This window comes from Emys orbicularis, chromosome 1 (assembly GCF_028017835.1).
Source record: "Emys orbicularis isolate rEmyOrb1 chromosome 1, rEmyOrb1.hap1, whole genome shotgun sequence".
Lineage (NCBI taxonomy): Eukaryota > Metazoa > Chordata > Testudines > Emydidae > Emys > Emys orbicularis.
Window position 1 is genome coordinate 32,599,248 of NC_088683.1, and position 16,528 is coordinate 32,615,775.

Sequence of the window (16,528 nt, forward strand, 5' to 3'; positions counted from 1 at the left end):
CTAACAAATTTATTAGAGCATAAGCTTTCGTGGGCTACAATTGTAGCCCACGAAAGCTTATGCTCTAATAAATTTGTTAGTCTCTAAGGTGCCACAAGTACTCCTGTTATTTTTGTGTATTTTGTTTAGCACTATAAAATGATGGACTGATATTCAGGCAGAGATACCTGTATGTTTGTACACTTTACCTAGTATATTTATAGAGAGAATTCACAAACAGTGCTATTGGGTGGGTGGGTGGGGGGAAGTATAGGGGTGTATAGGGTGAATAAACAAAGGGGTGTGTGTGTGTGTGTATATATATATATATATACATGTATGTATGTGTATGTATATAAGAAATGCATAAAAATGACACTATATGAGCAGAAATGGAATTTTGAGGTTCACCCCTTTGTGCCTAATTCACCCATACAAAAAATACTATATGCTGTTTAATGAGATTGTGATGGAATTTAGTGTAGTCATAGAAATGTTAACGTTTGTAAGGTAGTGAGTGTCCTTAACTCCTTACAGTCTCCTCAAATTGAAGTCAGTGCATGCAAGTACTTGAGGGGAATATTTGGCTCTAAATATGATCTGTAGATGCAGAACAAGGAATACTGAAATCAAGATTCATCATAGATAGTGACATATGGTATGTGGGCATGTTTTTCCCAGCTCTATGTGACTAGGGTCTAATTTTGCTACATGTTAAAATGAACTGCAGTCAGATTTTACCCAAGACACAAAGTGCCCAAATGTTAAAAAAGGTTTCAGTGCTAATGACTCATGCCCCTCCAAAAAATAGCCTTTTGTAAGTAATACCATACCCATCTGGATTGTTTCCTAAATTAGAAAAAAACCCATCTAAATTGTATCTTTGGAGCTAGTAAATATGATATCTTCTTGGAGCTAGTAAAGAGCTTTTGCTCTTTGAATCCACATATTCTATGCAAATGCAGTTTTTCAAGCAGAGACTGAATAAGAGTTGTAGCCAGTTTCACAATTTGTACTTACTTAAACTAAATGCTTAGGTGGTTTCATTGTGGGGTGTGCTAGATTGTGTCATTATATGCTTCATGGTAAAAGTGATATATTTTGAAAGGTGGTTGTTTTATCGTTTTCATGACTATTTTAGGTACAGGAAGGAATGCATCTTTTAATCACTGGCCCCAATGGTTGTGGAAAGAGTTCTCTTTTCAGAATTTTAAGTGGTCTGTGGCCAGTCTATGATGGTGTTCTCTACAAACCGCCTCCCCAGCACATGTTCTATATCCCACAAAGGTACGTGCTTTGCCTACACTGGAAATACTTTTCCCCCAGTTTTGTGAGATTTGGTCCACTTTCTAAACCTCTGGCATCTAAAGTAAGGTTAGAAGATGGTAACCCTCACCTCTTATTACTGGAAAGTGCAGAAGAATTGCCGCCACATTCAGTTGTAGGGGGAGAGCTCCCATTGCCAGTCACCAACGTGTGATGGGGATGAGCCCACATACAGCCAGAGAGGGCTGGATGACTGAAGAACACTGGGGGACAGTTTAGGCTTTGGAACATAGTTTCCTTTTCCGTCAAGCAAAACTTGAAATAGGCCAAATAGAGCTTGTTTTTAAAATAAATGTGAAATAAAAGTATCACAAGTGGGGAACATTGTTTTCCCCCAAACTTGAATTACAATTTAAAAACCCTAAATTTTGCAATACTAAACCAAAACCAAATCCAGCATTACTTTTACATTTTCGCTTTTAAATCTGTGTTCCTTTTGCCAAGGAAAGTATGATGTTTTGAATGTTTCCTTTGTAATCTGTAGGCCTCCCAGAACACAATCCAATCCAATATATTCCAATATTTCTCTTTAGAGTTCTAACTTGGATGTTTTTGCAAAAGCTAAATCAAGCACTGAAAATCTTTGCTTGCCTTTTGTAGTTCACCCTCTTCACTTGGGTAAAAGTAAATATTCACAATGTGTTTCTGCTTAGAAAATACCAGTGATAAAGTAGAATGGAAGCTGTTAAGCGATGGATAGATTTTTCTCTGCAGACAAACAGAGCCTTCAAGACAACATAAAAAGCCTGCGTGTAAATAACGCAAAGGAGTATATTGCAACTAGATAGTGTCATTAAAGCTCAGTACTGAGTAGAAGGCAGTGAAGAGTTGAACAATCCCAAGAGGAACTTCTCAGAACTTCTGGGGAGCTGTTACATCACTATAGAAATCAATGGTACACTCTCACCTGGAAAGAAAGGTTTAAATGATGAGCAATATAAAGAAGGTAAACCAGGCACTTCTTGTTCTTGTTGTTATGAGAAAGGGTAACAAAAGACATTCAGTGAAACTGAAAGGCAGCAAATTTAAAATTGATAAAAGGATACTTTTTACATGACAACATTAGCCTGTGGGACTCCCTGCCACAAGATATTATTAAGGACCAAGAGTTTAGCAGGATTAAAAAAAATGGATAATGAGCACCCACAGTTACAATAGCAAGGATTAAAAAAAAAAGAAGTTTGGAAGGGATATAAACTGTCATGCTTCACAGCATGTTACTCAATCTGTTACTGAGGTGGCTAGGAAAATTTTTCCTTATGGGAAGTTTATTTTATAATTGCTCGCTTCAGGGGTTTCTTGCATCTTTACCCAGAGCATCAGGTTCTGGCCACTGTGGGAAACACAGTATTAGACTAGGTAAGCCATTGCTCTGAATAAGCATGGCAAGTCTTATGTTCTATTTAAGATTTTAAAAGCCAACTCGAGAATCAGCTTATTTAACAGAAATAGCAAAGGATAATTATCCTCCAGTGTGAATGCAGTTCTGTCAGGAGCCAGGCAGAGCTGCAATAAGAAAATAGGCCATTTTGGAAAAGAAGCACCCATTGTCCAAGGCTGCTAGCAGTCTTCCTGGTTGGTAACAAAGGTCCTGTGATTACAATCCTCCAGCTCTCCTTGAACCAGAGATCTGAAGTGATGACGGAAGTGGCACTTGGAACTGTAAGGGACTTTTTTAGGCAATGGGAAAACAAGTTTTAAAGAAAAAGCCACCCTCCCCATTTCCTTCCTGGCTCCACCTGAAACATTTAGAAGGGTCAGGAAGGGTTACATCTTAAACTTCCCTCTGACTGCTAGAGATTTAGACACTAGTGAGGCTGAACTCCACTTGGAGGAGCCACTTCTGAGTTCAACGTCTCTTTTTCTGTCTTTGGAGAAGGCTTCCCCCAAACTGCTCTGCAAGTGATCCTTAGCTGTGACCTGACGGGGTCACCTCTAAAGGGGAGAGAGTAATTCACTCTCCTTAGCCATTGAATTCTTGCCCTCCTTGCTGAGATAGCAAACAGAGGTACCAGTTGGGGTTATGGTTTTGTGATGTGCATAGATGTCCTCTTGGAAGTAAGTTGAAACCATCAGTTCATTTCAGAGTAGCCATTAGATACTATCACTTTCAGTCACTGCTTGCATAGCACTTGATAGTAACTGTGACACGGAGGTGAAAGGTGAACATTAGTATGTTCCTTGCTTTTAAAGAGGTCTTTTTTTTTAGTGTTAATGCCTTTGCCTCTGCACTGTTAACATCTGTCACTACTTCCAAAGTAATAGATTTCTTTGCTAGGAGCTGTTTGAACTCTGCCATATAAACATATAAATAAGCTTTTGCTAGAATTAGAATATGACAAAAAGGGGCTTATATGTCTCATCATCATCTTACTACTAGCTCTTCTCGCCCTTCCTCATTTATAATCTCCAAGCAGCATATCAAAAATCTCTACTTTTGAGATATCCTTGCATAAACATTTTATGATGGTTAAGTCTAAGCAAAAAATGTAATGTAATATAGAAAGATACTGCATAGTCTAATGTGCTTCACTAGGTATGTTGGCATTAGGCATAAAGCACAGAATTTTAATGTGCTGGCGACTCTACAATTATCTTTTTCTATATAGTTACAAATAAATGAACTGATGAAAGAGCCTGGTCACAAAACATAACAAAACTCTATAACAAACCGAGTTCAGTAAAAACAAGGGCAATAGAGTCCATGACTGTTGCAAAATAAGACTGTTCCTTCAGCGTATGAGTAGTTGTAGGACAAAAGGGGGTCTTTAGGCACTGTTGCCTGTTCTCCCATCTTCAAAAATCATGAGAACCAGGACCAGGTTGACTGTAGTAGTAATTATAGAAGAATGGGTTGTTTATGAAAAATAGTCTACACTACAAAATAGATTCTCAAGCTTAACACACAAGTAGCTCAAATTATAGTCTATATACAATAATAATGTCAAGCACTCAAAAGTTAGGATATGCCAAAGTAAGGCTGCCCTTAGTATCCTTATGGGAGTGTGCCTTGCCCCAGAAGGAGGGAATTTTCACATCAATGAGACTGTTGTCTTTCCTGGCTAGCAGGTCCATTTCAGAGCTCTCAGTTGACTAAGTTCCATCTTAGTTTAGGTGGCCCCATTATGGTCTTCTGCTTCAGAATGGGATGAAAGTGAGAGATGGAGTTTAGGACCCTTCTAAAATCTGAATAGAAAGCTTCTCTGTCTTACTGGGTTGAAGGATTTAAAGTCCTCTTTTTGAGGAAAGGGAAAGTCCAGCTCTCTGGGATATAAATTCCTTAAAACTGAGAAGCTTGGCCCTCAGCCAGCAAGTAGCTTGTATTTGTAAAAAGGACTGTGGGATTGAAACTTTTGAAGATTGGTGGGTGAAAATTCCCCCTCTCCTCTCACTCAAGTTATTTTACCACATTTATGATCAAATCTTTTCAAGATCTCAAAGCAGCGTCCATATGAACCTGACAGGATTGACTTTACTCTTCTGAGAGCCCTGGAATGAACATGGCTAGTAGAATGGTGTTACTTCCTAGGTGGGATGCTAGGCAAATATTTAGGGGACTCTGACTATAGCTAAGGGTGTAATAATTTAATAGTCTTTGCTGGGGTTATTTTAAGGCTGTTGAACCTTCCTTTTTTGTAGTATGTATTTGTATTCCTATATGAATTGTATATAGTGTTTTAAATATTTACCTTGTTCCTGACTAAAAGAGACAGAGAATAACCCCAGCAGATCGTAAATTGTGCTAGAACCCTGCAATTGAAGCAAATCGTTACTTCTCTTGGGAAATCTAGCCAGTTTACTTATTAGCCTGTTACAATTTGCTGCATGGTCAGGGTGACATTTTTATTTGTTTGTTTGTTTGTTTGTTTAAATAATTGCAGACTTGATAACACTCTGTCCACCTGCCTGATTTCCTGAAGAGGATCTGTTGGAGAGGGGACTGGATGTCAGGTTTTCCATAAAACTCCTTTGAGTCAGGCACATGACTATGTATCAATCTGAGATGATTTAAGGAGGCTGTAGGCCACCAGAGAGGGTCTGTATGACCATGGTTCGCTTATTTAGATCACCATTTTCATTTGCTCACAGAAGAAAAATTTGTTGTATAGCAGAATGCCCTCAAGCAGCTCTATGTTGGTGGAGCAGTGAGTTTGGCAGATGAAACATGGGGTGGCTTATTAGATTACAGCCCTCCCATAAAATACAATATGTTAAAGAAGCACAAAAGTATACTTGGAATCTCTTTTATATCTCCATTTCAATATGGGCTTGTAATAGTCCTTGGTGAGTTAGGTTGCCTAGTGGTTAGCACACTTAGTGCTCCCTGTTAGTGGGCAGGTCTTGCAGTCCCAGTCCTCTTTTAACCAGAGATGCAGTGAGTTGGGCAGTGGTAGGGGAGCCTGGGTCTGTCCACTCCACCAGATTCCAACCCAGGGCCCTACAAGGGTCAACAGTGTCTGGCCCCTGAAAGTGCTCTCCAAGTTACCCTCCCTGGGTTACTTCCTACCATCTGCTGTTCTCCCCCAGCTTCCAGTCCAATATAAGGTGAAAAGAAAAAGTAGAAGCCACCAAACCATCAGCCTCAACCAGGCTCAGCATACAGTCCCTCAGGGATGCTTCTCTGACACCTTTGTCAGGAGCCTTCAGGGCAGATCTGTCCCCTCCCCAACCTCCTACTTCTGGGCTGGGTTGCTCCCTTTTCAACCCCTTTTCCAGTTGGAACAGGCTCTGAGGGCTGGAGGGTTGGGGGCTACCTCGGCCCCGTACTGTCCTTGAACACCTTCCAGCCCAATGTGGGGTTTGCATATCCCATCACAGGGTGCTATTGAGTACTCAATAAATGGGCACAATTCCCATTGAAACCAATGTGAGCCATACTTGCTTACTTAGAGCTGAATGTGGTTCTCTGTCAGCTTTTTTTTTTGCACAGACCAATATAGTTAGTGCTCTCACAGGTGAGATCATCAGCTGTGCATCAAAGACTCTTGAGTAAGAAATAAAAAAAGAATCTCTGCTGATATTAGGCAGGCAAAAGATGAACCACCACAAAAACTCCAAAGTAAAGGGGCTGAATGGAATGATTACTGTTTCATCGCTGATTCTGTATGTAATATCCAGTCCCAAAAATGCATGGACAGTCAGCTGGCTTGGTTGAATTCAAAGCTGAACACATAAGTACACATTGTAAAAAGTTCGATTATCTCCTTTTATATTACCAAATTTCTGCTGCTGTTGAAACACTTCTCAGTAGCTTTACTTAGAGATTTCTAGATTCTAAAACAGTGCATCACCTGGGACTCCCTGTTTTCTATCTCCTAGATTGCTTAATATTAATTAGGCCTGTTGTCAACATCTCTCTTTTCCAGGTTCTCTGTCTACCAGATCACTATGAGATTTCCATTATTTTTTTTCCCATACGTAGGGCTAAATCTTGCAGCACTTAGTCCTAAGTCGAGCAAAAATTCTCACTAATGCTAATGGGAGAGTCTTCACCCGCATGGGCCCAGAGAGAGAGCAGTTCAAGTGCTCCATGAAGCACAGGGTCTGCAACTGTCCTAGTGCTTCAGTAGGTGTATAATGGGGAAGTGAAGGAAAGGCTCCTTTCACTTCCTCTTTTTCCTCTGATAAGGCCAGGGTCACTCTAGACCTAACTGTGTCTTGTTTTCAAGGGTGGATCAAAGTTAGTCTATTTATTCCTTTAACATTCCCTTTTAATTGAATGTAAATGGTCAAGAGGGTAGAGTGAAGCAAAAGATGAATGCATTTAAAATTTAAGGGACATGGAAAATCTTGTTTAAAAAAATCCAGAAACACTTTTAAAAACTAAAAAACCAAAAAAGCTTGCACAGGAGAACATGAGAACTAACTCTACATATATGAAAATGGAACTCGTCCTTGAAACAATCTGACTCCTTCCATACTAAAGCGGTTGGGTGTGTCTATACAACACGCGGCAGCAAGCCTCTTAGCCTAGGTTGACAGACTTGCACTTGCAGGGCTCGTGTTAGCTTTTTAAATACAGCTGTGTAGCCAGCTCTTTGAAGTTGCGACTCAGGCTGGAGATTGGGCTCTGAAGCCTACCCCCATCCCTAGGCTTCAGAGCCTGAGCTCCAGCCCAAGCCACAACATCTACACAGCTACTTTTAATATGAGCCTGAGGCTGTTGTCCCGGGCTGGGAGGTTCGCTGGCGCAAGCTTTGTAGGCACACCCATTGTGCCTCTGGGTAACCTGACTTGCCCAGTCTGCCCTCCCCTAGTTCTCTCCTGGTCTTGGGAGAATATTCTGGTTCTGGCTCTTTGTTGAACTAATGAACTCTAGAACTCCATTCCTATTTTGATGAAGCTAGTGCTCACTCTTCTCCTCACTTTCTATCCAAAGCCTCCAAACAATCTCCAAACCTCTTCAGCTGTAAGGAAACACAGCTTCCTTCAGACCATCTTGTCTCTGACTTCTTTTCTCTCTCAGTATAATCCCCAGCAGAATCCCAGACTGACATCCCAGTGGGTTACCTTGACAATGCCACAGGGTCATTCATTAGAACATTTCCGGCCTGTAGATCTTCATGGCAGCATAAACGTTCTTAGAGCTACTGATGTTCATTATTCACCATGCTCTGCTTATAGACAGGCTCTCATTGTTTTTGGGCAATTTATCATTCAGTTCACGTTGATCAGTCAGACCTATTCCAGTTTTTCACAATCTTCCTAGTATAGCACATTCCTAAAACATCCAGCATTAGCTCCTTAAGCTTTCTTACAGATTGTAATGAGGCAGAGTGGCCTCCCTCCGATCTGAAGAGTGAGGGACCACTACACTCCCCCCAGTGGGCGGAGCTAAATCCACCCCACCTCCCTCACCGGAGGTCCCGGGGTGGGACAGGAAGTATAAAAGGAGTTCCCTGGAGCTCAGTTGGGGCTGGAGCACCAGAGGGAGCAAACGTCTCTTCCAGGGAGCTGAGATCTCAACCAGATCCTGGACTAGGCCCCAAGTGGAGCTGTGCCCTGCAGTCTGAGGAGACAGATGAGTACCCCGAGGAGCTGCCAGGACTACCGTCAGACAAATGCCCTGAAGAGCTGTGGGAACTGCCGGTGGCTGAGTACCCTGATAAGACAGAGGACCTTGGACTACAGAGCCCTACACCCAGACTGCCCAGGGGAACCAGACTCTGGTCCAGTTCAGCTGCCGGAGTGTGAGTTAGCGTGTTGCAGCTGGATTCCCTGTTGACCCCAGTGATGGAACACCCCGCCACTGTTAGGGCCCTGGGCTGGGACCCGGTGGAGTCGGGTGGGCCTGGGTCCCTCCCACCCCTGACTCCCAACCCCTGGGGTGGCAGCCTCCCCACCTTTAGGCCCAGAGGCCTGCGTTTGTCGGCCTGCTAGAGTAAGGACATCTGACTGTTTGGTGCCCTGCCCTGCCTAAGGGCCTGGGCTCATAGATTCCTTTGCTGCTGTGCCCTGACTGCAGGCCAGAGCCCTAGACTGTTTGTGCACTGGCCCACAAGGGCCAGAGCTCCCTTATAGACTGTTAATTACTGTCGGCCCCAGCCAGAAGGTGCTGGGCTATAGACTGTGGCTCTGCCCCGTCTAGGGTTGCCAGGCGTCCAATTTTTGACTGGAACGCACTGTCGAAAAGGGACCTTAATGACCCAGGCCATTAAATGTCAGGTCGGTGGTGGAGCGGGGGCCCAGGACTAAGGCAGGCTCCCTACCTGCCCTGGCTCCACGCTGCTCCCGGAAGCGGCCGTCAGGTCCCTGCGGCTCCTAGGAGCTGGGACGGACAGGGACTGGGAGGCTCCGCGTGCTGCCCCTGCCCCAAGTACAGCTCCGCAGCTCCCATTGGCCGGGAACTGTGATCAATGAGAGTTGCAGGGGTGGTGCCTGCGGGCGTGAAGGCAGCATGCACCATGCAGAGCCACTGGCCGTGCCTCCGCCTAGAGGCCGCAGGGACCTGGTGGCCGCTTCCTCAGAGCCACAGTAAGCGCTGCCGGGACCCTGCATCCCCCCACATCCCAAATCCCTGGCCCAGTCCGAAGCCCCCTCCTGCGCCCCAAATCCCTTGTCCCCAGCCCAGAGCCCATACCCCCTCCTGCACCCCAACCCCCCTGCTCCCAGCCCAGTGAAAGTGAGTGAGGGTGGGGAAGAGTGAGCAACGGAGGGAGGGGGGATGGAGTGGGTGAGGGGCATCAGAGAAGGGGCAGGGCATAGGCGGGGCCTCAGAGAAGGGCGGGGCAGGGGTGTTCGGTTTTGTGTGATTAGAAAGTTGGCAACCCTAGCCCTGTGCAGAGGGCCAGAGTTTCCCCTACAAATCGTGACTTGCAGTCTGTCTGTAGTGAGACGGGGTGGCCTCCCTCCCCACTCAAGAGCAAGGGACCACTACACAAACCATCTCTCTGAACCACATTCTTAATCAGCTAGGCTCAGATTTTCACATCCCATGCTACCACGTCTCCTATCCAGCATAGTTTCCAGTGTAAATCAGGCCTTTTTTGTATGAGGAATATGGTTCTTCATTACTATATATATCCCCTCTTTCACTGTGCACAGTCTTCTGGTATTATACAGAAACCTTACATGACCACTTTCATATCTGTCAGCATCAGAGTCCACTTCCATAATTCTCCCTTTCTCCAGTACCTCTCTAGCAAGATGGTGATAATCAGAAATTTGATCTGTGTTCTAATGTTAAGCCTTTTCCTTCAACACCAGTCTTGTAAATCTTTAAAATGGAAACAACCAAAGATTCACTGATAGTATTGCCCACATTACTTGTCTTTCACCTGCTCAGGTTTACATATCTATATGTTGCTGTTATCTTATATAGCTCAGGAGAGTATGGAACAGAATGGGCAAAATGTGCTAGAGTCCTCTTAAAACTTATGTCCTTTCTTCCAACTTTTCTGTTTCTGCTGTGTTATCTTGATTTCCATTACAAGCCTTTGTTCCCTGGTGTTTCTCCTTCTGTGTTCTAAAATTCTCCTTGGCTACTAAATAAAATTGCATAAACTACCGAGATACTCTTTCTTCTGTCCTAAACTCTTCAGTAACCCAGATGTCTGAAGTGATTTTCCTCAAATAGCTCCAAACTTCACCTCCTGGATGAGACTAAGCAAGGAAAATTTCAGTCTTAAAAGATAACTTTTCCAGAAAGTTAAAAGCATGGGATTATAATTCAAGCCCCAGTGTTACCTTGCGTATACAGGTAGTCAGTAAGTGTAAAATATGGTTATTTTACAGACAATTCTTAATTATACAAACAATCATCATAGTGAGGATGGACTGTATTTTGACAGATATTGGATTATCTGCTTTCCTTTGTGTGACAATGCATCAGAGTGTTACAAAATGTCATGATGAGGTAACAACTTTAAGAAGACAAAGTTGTAAAGTGGGTAACTGTGTGGGTTATCTACTTTATTTTAGATAAGTCAAATCTTGTTTTGCTCTTTTCATTAGTGGACATGTAAACTGTCAGTTTTTTATAGCATGTATTATCATGTTGACACAGACTGTCTTGTTTCAGGTCCATTTTTTATATACTGTAGTTCTTGCAAACAATTGTAAAGTGCATCTGACTCTCTAGTGTTTAATATTCTAAAGTATCTGTCACCTAATCTTGACATCTTCTGGTAAATCTGTGACTCATTTTGGGGGCAGAGAAAGTTAACTGGTTTGTTGGCTGTGACTATTCCATGTAGCGTTCTCTTCTGAATTCCAGCACCATGTTAACATCTTCCATTGTCCCATCTACTTGTGAATAGTGATGTCCCACCACACCTATTTTATTTCCTAACTTTTCACCATTATTTCAGGTCACTTTATACACAAAACTAACTCCTTTGCACATAGTTTTCATCAGTGACATTGTTTGTCAGACTGATTTTCATCATATTCATAGTACTCCCTATAAGAATATCTGTCCTTAAACGTTATCACTCATCATAGAGATGTGAAAACCAAAGCAATGTAATTGGTTAGCTGATATAAACTAGCATCCTTATTTGAGCAGCCATCATTAATGTATATTGAAAAAGGAATAGGTGTATTTCTAAGGCCTGGGAGGAAGTAGTCTGATTTGAAACTAATGGTGGGCTTGTTGTTAAATGTTATTGAACTAGCCTTTGAGCGACATATGCCTTTTCAAACTAGGTTTAGTTTAGATAATTGGCTATTAGTTTATTTGAATGATGCTTTGAAAAAAAAATGTTTCTGAAGCAAATGCACTAAGGTCAGACAGGGCTTCTGCTGACCTGTAAAAAATGAGACATTTTGTTCATCAGGCCTGTTGCTATGTCCATCAACTAGGACACAGCCTTCACAATATTTCTTAAACATGATTCTGAGGAGTTCTCTAATGACACAATTCAGGCCAGGTAACGCTTCATCTGAATTAATAGAGGACACCTTCAATGTTGAGATGCTTGGCTCTACCCCATCCTCATGAAAGGAAGGTCCATCTTATCCTGTCTAGATCAGAAGAGGCCTTGTCTTTATCATATGTGTTAGTTAAGGGCTTTGCCTGTCTGAGTCAGTGGAAGATCTGCCCAGTTCTATCAAGGATTCACTTAGAACTGTGAACTTCAAAGGATTTTAATTTGCACATGGTTTCTGAACACAGGGATGATCAGCAGGCGACTTGCAAAATGAGTAAGGTTTATCTGGGCTCATTTCCAGAAGTGAAAATTGGCTTTCTGGATTAGCTGTTATTTCCTCTCAAGTCGTCCAAAGTGTCTTGACTACCACCCAGACACTGAGTCTACTAATTAGTGTAGGGCTTACAAGCACTTTATTTTGTGTAGGCAAAGAGCTATGGAAATCCCAGATTGTAAACCACACTCAGCATGCTACACTGGGGTTTATATTTTAAAGTTCTTTGCATAAATCAAAGGTCCCTTGTTGGGGAGATATGAATTGGAGTAAGACGAGATTCAGTCAAATGAGGGAAAATGTCTAGTTTTATGTTGATAATTTTCATGTGAGTAATGGATTTAGAGGATTGCTTATAGACATCCAGAATATGAGCTGATTGATCCTTACCTGCAATTAAGTTAACCCTGCTTCATACCTTGGATACTCTCGTGAGCTGAAACAAGTAATCATTCTGTATTGCATGATGAGAACAAATCTTCAAGGAGAGAATCACCAAACTTTATTTTAGAGAGACAGAGTGGGCGAGGTAATGTCTTTTATTGGACCAACTTCTGTTGGTGAGAGGGATGAGCTGAAGCGTTTTGTGTAAGCTTGAAAGCTTGTCTCTCTCACCAACAGAAGTTGGTCCAATAAAAGGTATTACCTCACCCACCTTGTCTCTCTAATATCCTGGGACTGACATGGATATAAAATGGTATAAGCTTTTTTTTTTTTTTTTTTTTTTCCTGGTAACGTATATTACTGCTCGGGAGTGGATGGCTTAGGGGACTGCTAACTCTCTATTATATTATTTTGTTTTGCAAATATCAATAGTGTATTGCTGTGTCCTCTGGATGCTCCAATTACAGAGAACTTTGCCTCTGGTTCAGATCCTGCCCAGGTCAGTAGTGGATAAAAGCTAGTTCAGTTGGCTGGTCATCACCTGCATCCACTTCCTAGTGGACCCCCTTGTCTTCTTCATGGAAACCAGTTCCTTTCTTGGCACAAATTGACAGCTTTATTGGCAAATTTGTCTTAGCAGAGAGACCAAGAATTACTCTGGCATAATGATCTAATTACTGTCTTGCTTATAAAGGTAGTCTCTTCAGGACAGAGTTGAGGCATATTGGTTGGGAAGCTTGTATCATTACTGTCTATATCTGTTATTTAGATAAATGGAGGGCTTCATTCTCCAGGCTTATCAATTTGGCGCCTTTAACAAGCCATACAATCATTTAAATTTGTGCATAAACCAAGTTCCCCATGTTTGTGACCCACAGCAGAATTTGAACCCTGATTTTTAGAACACCAAGGCAAATGCATTCACTCACTGAGTGACAGACAGACACACACACACACGGGGCAGAAACAAGGTGGTGTCATGTCACAGGGCTTATTAAATACAATGCTGTACATGCAGCTAATGGGTAAAATTCACTCCTTTGCAAAAGGACATTACAAAGCATATGCATCCTTCCTATTTCAAGGCTTATGTGAGTCTTAAAAGGTGCATTGACCATGTGCTGGCCCTCTGCACAGGGATGAGTTCACCAATATTCATCTAATCCGTTTACATTATTTCAAGATACTTTCCCCAATGGTACAGAAGAGCTGAATTGAAGAGACAGCAGTGCCAGAAGCTGTCATGAAACCCAGCTATGGTCACAGAAGTGTTTCCATCAGTATCTCTCATAACCAGCTGCCCTGTGTCTTGTGATGCACCTGGGGACCTTGCTCTTGCCACTGTGCTCACTTCCTCAACTTGCTCCTCCCTAAAGGATTGTGATCAACAAAGCATGATGTTCAGCACCAGTGGTTTGGTGGGGTTCTCATACCCTCACTTGCATCTGTAAAAGACTGAGACCTCTTAATACTGAACCTGGCTTAAAAATATGGAAAAACAAGGCCTTGAACATTTTGATCTGAAAAATACGTAGGAGAAACAATTTAAAGTAACATTGTCAGACCAAACTTGACAAATGTTTTATAATTTCATACACTGTAAGAATGGAAGTACCTGGCTGATATTTATGGACCTGATTCAGAAAAGCAGGTAACCATTTGCTTAAAGTTAAACTGTGCATGGTGTTTGTTTCCCTGAGAGAACCCCTTTAAAACTTGCTATTGGTGGCAAGAGAAAGTGCATTAAGTTAAGTTGTGGATTTTATCTATCTATATTGGGGACAGCTTTGTATTCTAGACAAATTAATTGGTAGTCAGTGTTTTGATGGCGTAGCGTCTATGGAGAAATCTAATTCCAGTGTTCAATTTGAGTTATTCGTTCCAACCTAACCCTTTTAGTTGATTTCAAAATACTGTAAATGTTGAATTGATAGAAGAATACAATAGGGACTATTTAGTATTTCAGAAATATGTTTTAAATATAATATCTGAGTTATTTAGGAATATAAAATAGCATATTCTGGTGTCTTGTGCATGTAGTGTGATAAGTAGCAATTTGACACCATAACACAATCTAGGAAACACTGGAAATTCCAAAGGACACAGTCGAGAATACTAACATGAACAGGAAGAGTAGGCAACTCTGTGAGATTCCTTGGCACCAAACAATGTATTTCAATTTATGATTCTTTGATTTTCTGTAGATTTCACTTTTCAAGGTCTCTGTTGTATTAAAGGGTATTTGGTGGTAGAAATGTTTTCTTTAGAGGGAACTGTTGCTGGCTCACTTACACAGTTTTCATGACCAATGAACATAGTGGCTAAGTATTAAAATTATTATAGTGGGGTTGGTAGTACTGCCTATTATTTAGGTTCCCAAACACTTCCCATGGTAAGAGCCTGATTTCATTTGCTTATAATTTTGCCAAACTTTAAGACTGAAATTTAGACTGCAGTTTTCTATGCCATTAATACACTTTCTGAAATGTGCATAAGAGTAATGTGATTGGTATTTAAAAACAGAATGAAGATTCGCCTAAACTGATTACTTGTTATGATTATTTATTATTTGTATCATACCACCGAGGAGCTCTCGTCAAGGACCAGGACCCCATTGTGCTCTGTGCTGTACAAACACAGATGGATGATCTGGGACCTGTGTAAATCAGAGTGACTGTGTCACATAGTGATCAGCAGAGGCCCTGGAGTTGAAGCACCGCTGTTTAAAATGGGAGAGGATGGCTCACAATACACTGATCCATGAAGGGTCCTTAACTTTGAAATTTGCTCCTCTGTACCCCTTATATTTGTTGACCTTCCTGGTCTACAACTAGGCACATCTATTTTCCTGGACTGTTAGGGAGAGAGGAGAGGCATGGAAAGACTGCTTGCTTAGGAGAAGTGGAATATTTTTTCATTTTTCTGCTTGATTAATGTGACTTGTCATTGAAAGCTGGGGTAATTTCAGGCTGCATTTCCTGTCTTTATTTTGTATGGATGTGGTGTCTTTTAGATTAAAGAACCTAGAGGTTGACCTGGGTGCTTTTTGTGGTATATATTTACATAAAGAGGTATGAACAGGCTAAATGGAAAAATAGTTTTGGTGAATTGTTCACAAAAAGTTCTTTATGCTATTTCATGAGCTCTAGTTTTAATGTAAGTGATCTTGGTGATGGTGAACTGGTAGTTACAGCATGTATCTAAAACTGTGGGTCATGACCCTGTTTTAATGGTGTTGCCAGGACCTTGCTAGGGCCCAGGGTCAAAACCGAAACCTGAGCCCCACTGCCCAGGGACGAAGCCGAAGTCTGAGGGTTTCAGCCCTGGGCAGTGGGGCTCAGGTTACACCCTCTGCCTGGAGCTGATGCCCTTGGCTTTATCTTTGGCCCCTCCATCCGGGGCGGCAGGACTTGGATGGGCTCAGGCTTCAGTTCCCCCTCCTGGTGTCATGTAATAATTGTTGTTGTCAGAAGGGGGTCGTGGTGCAATGAAGTTTGAGAACCCCTAATTGGTAGCAGCGAGTCAGTAATACTTAATTAAGGCATGCATTTACAATCCTAGTTACTATTTCTTCCCAGGTTCTTTTCTACCAGAGACGTGCTTGCACTTTCTATAGAAAGAGTCACAGAATCATCATTGTGATTTTTCTGCCTTTGATAGAAGAGTGAAAATATCTTTTGTGCTCTATACTTCGTACCCTGTTAATGGGTGTAAGCTAATTACATTCAGCTTTGGTAATTGATCTACCTGAAATATTTAGAAGATGTTCTTGGATAGCTTTTGTACATGTGGAGAGGAAAGTTTAGTGTAGGCTATTTTAAGCACAGATCAATTATTTATAACTTCAGAAGGGTTGTAGAAACTTTAGCTGGCCCTTAAAAAATCCTTCAACTAGATACAGTAGAATCAAATATATTATGAACCAAGGCTACTGCTCTCTAAGTAACACTCCACTTAACTAATCTTCATTTCCGCTATCTTACTTTCTTTTTAAATAGTGCCATCTTTTTCTATGCTAGGATTGGTGTCTGCAGTGGAACATAACTAATGTTCTTTCAAGACTCTATAACTTTATAAAAGCTCTTAGTTGTGTTATGCTGCTGTGATTGTTCTTTGTTCACCTTATTAGTCCCAGCAGAGAGTTGAATAGGAACCGACCTCACTTTACTTTATAGCTGTAGGCTGGGATTTTCTA

At 41.8% G+C, this 16,528-nt stretch overlaps 1 protein-coding gene across 2 annotated transcripts in view; it reads left to right on the plus strand.

The window, feature by feature from the left end:
* Positions 1-16,528, plus strand: part of ABCD2 (ATP binding cassette subfamily D member 2) — an 85,687-nt gene that overhangs the window by 41,752 nt on the left and 27,407 nt on the right. For both annotated transcript variants that reach the window (XM_065419412.1, XM_065419420.1), the window contains exon 6: positions 1,121-1,266. In XM_065419412.1, coding sequence (XP_065275484.1) covers positions 1,121-1,266 — 146 coding nt within the window. The remainder of the gene's footprint in view (positions 1-1,120; positions 1,267-16,528) is intronic.